The 2534-nt window shown below is 60.4% G+C and overlaps 2 protein-coding genes across 2 annotated transcripts in view; one reads left to right on the forward strand and one right to left on the reverse strand.

The window, feature by feature from the left end:
- Positions 1-532: 532 nt before the first annotated feature.
- MNEG_15446 (hypothetical protein) lies at positions 533-1847 on the reverse strand (the record flags this gene model as incomplete). Its single annotated transcript, XM_014036082.1, has 5 exons — positions 533-745; positions 925-1038; positions 1294-1382; positions 1555-1706; positions 1840-1847. 5 exons carry the CDS (start codon positions 1845-1847, stop codon positions 533-535), a joined length of 576 nt encoding a protein of 191 aa, XP_013891536.1.
- Positions 1848-2275: 428 nt separating this feature from the next.
- The window catches only part of MNEG_15447 (hypothetical protein), a gene marked incomplete at both ends in the record, with an annotated part of 1073 nt that continues 814 nt past the window's right edge, over positions 2276-2534 (forward strand). Inside the window, one exon of the mRNA XM_014036083.1 lies at positions 2276-2344. Within this exon, the coding sequence (XP_013891537.1) occupies positions 2276-2344 (69 nt within the window). The remainder of the gene's footprint in view (positions 2345-2534) is intronic.

Raw genomic sequence — 2534 nt, forward strand, 5'->3', positions numbered from 1 at the left:
TAAGTAGCGAGCGATCTGGCAGCAGCAGGGGCGGCAGCTGCCCCCCAGCTGCCTTGCGCCCGCTGGCTCCTGTGTTCGTCTGGTGCTGGTTGATCGCTTTTGAAAGCAGATGGAGTATTTGTATGTCCATTACTGTTCGTGCTTCTCAAGCATAGTTGAGGGAACATCAGGCTAAGAATCGCGAGAAGCAATCAGGGTGTTGCGTTCTGGTGCCAGATTGCCTCACTGCTCTGCAGGGCAGCGCAACATTTGCAGCTTGCCTCCCTCATCTGGCAGGCCAGCAATTGGACTGGAAGCAGGGGTTACACATGGCGCAACGCACACAGCTTGGAACAATCTCAAGCAACCCTTTGAAGGCATGGGCATATGAAACTATACGAACATGATGCAGCAACCAGCATGATGCTACTGCAGCATTTTGCGGTATCGCTGTAATCCGGCGATTGCACAAACCAGATTCCATCCTAGCATGGACACGCTTGCAGCCGCGGAAGCAAATCCCATGCTTGTCACACCAGCCTGCCAAAACTACCTACCGCCGCCCACGCCGCCGCCCCTGCACCATCTCAAAGCCATCAGCATCCACGACGGGCTGCGGTTTCTCCCGCGCCTGCGTTTGCTGCTGTTGCTGGGCGGACAGCGCCACTGCCGCCGGCGCGTCATTGTCTTCGTCCATTCCCTCATCACCGTCATCATCTTCGCCGCTGCTGCTGCCGCCCTCCACCTCTGCTCCATCAAAATCCACCTTGGGGCCAGGAGGGCAGCGACGGCGATGTGTCCATGTGAGTTGTGCGAGCTTCGTGCCAAGATTCATGCACAATCAAGGGCCACAAGGGAATGGGTTCAAATTACACGTCAAGCAGGCTTGCAGCACAACTTGCAGGACGGCAGGCCAGAGCCGCAGAGCAAGGCCCAAGCGCTTACCACTTGGCGCTTGCTGGCAGCTGCGCCTGAGGCCTGCCGGCTGCGAATCTGCTCCAACAGCGTGGTGCTGCCCTGCAGCAGCTGGGTGTGCAGCTCAACCAGGGTGGCGGCGACCTGCAAGGTGCGTACGACAGGCGTTGAGCGCTCAAAGGGCGACTGCGGGCATGACAAGCATATGTTTGTACGCCGCTGGGGCGCAGCAGCCCTCAGCTGCGAGTGGTGCGCCCAATATGACTGCCATGGGTTCAGCAGCAAGCTTGGCCGTAAGACACGGGTGAACCAGCAGCTGGTTGATCCCACACCAACAGCTGCGGCGACTGCAGGCGTTGGGCGGCCCGGCCCGGCTGCCGTCCGCCTGCCCATGCGCACCTGCTTGGGGCTGCCATCCTCGCACTCAGTGTTGAAGTCCTGGACTAATGCATCCTCCAGCTCTAGCTCAAGATCATCAGCATGGTGCTCTTCAGGGTGGATGATGGCACGGGGCCAGGCACGGGCCGGACGGTGTGTGCACAGTCACTGATAGCCGCTGCCTAGGAGGCCATGCAACGCAGCACGCCTTTCACCAGCAGGCAAGGGCGGGCTCTCAGGACTGGAGTCGCACCAAAAATCGGTCTCCCAGTTAGGTCTCACCCTTCTTGTCGTAGAACCAGTCTAGGACGTCCTGTATGATCTGGTTGGCCTTATCCACGCTGAGCGGACCGCCCCACTCGTTCTCTACCGCAAGGCACAGCGCCGTCCACTGGGTGAACACGGCTGTGACGCCCTCCTCAAAGGCGGGCCGCCTATTTGCAAGGGGCGCGCACAGGCAGGAGGCGTCTTGGGCAGCTGCGTGTAAGCGCTGGGAGCAGCTGGGTGTGGCGCGAGAAGCGGCGGGTGCGGCGGTGGGGTAGCAGCCGGCGCAGCGCCAGCGCCGACCTGTCCATGGGCAGGGGTCCGTGGAGCCCGACCGTCCTTCCGTTACGCAGTTCCATATTATTTTGTATGCAGACGCTATGCCTGTATTCTAGTCCAGCACACCTCTACAGGGCAGCCTGTGGGTTGCGCACCGGTTTGCAGAAGGAGTGTGAAGTGCTGAGCGCATGCAATTCTATTTACAGAGTACACAAAATTGGAGCAATACAGGGCGTGAAGTGAGCCCGTCAGGCACTCACTTGACTCACCAGGAGTATTGTCGGTGTCTAATGCTCACGGCAGCGCCATGATAGTGAGGATGGATGGTAGAAGAATGCTTGGAATGCCTTCAGGTTGTGCATACGGTCTAGATCGCGGCGATCTGATGAAGCAGCAACATCAGCACTGCGGCTGAGGTTGGGGAGCAGAAGCAGCGAGAAAGCACCAGTATCGGTCCGCCATGGCCGATCTGAGAAGACCCCAAGGCCAGGGCGGCGGCATCGACGCCCTGTTCGCCGACCTCGGCACGGTGGGTCCTGCACGTTTCAACACCACGCATGCCCAGCCTCGCTAGGGGCACACATGCACCGCAGCAATGGGCGGGAAAAGCACATGGCTTCCGATCGCTGCGAACCACAGGCGGAGCAGCACGGTCTGGCGCTGGTGGAGGATGACGCGCTTGCAAGCGCGCTCGCCGAGGGCCGCGCGGCTGCGGCGGG

This window comes from Monoraphidium neglectum (genome assembly GCF_000611645.1).
Source record: "Monoraphidium neglectum strain SAG 48.87 unplaced genomic scaffold scaffold05336, whole genome shotgun sequence".
NCBI lineage: Eukaryota > Viridiplantae > Chlorophyta > Chlorophyceae > Sphaeropleales > Selenastraceae > Monoraphidium > Monoraphidium neglectum.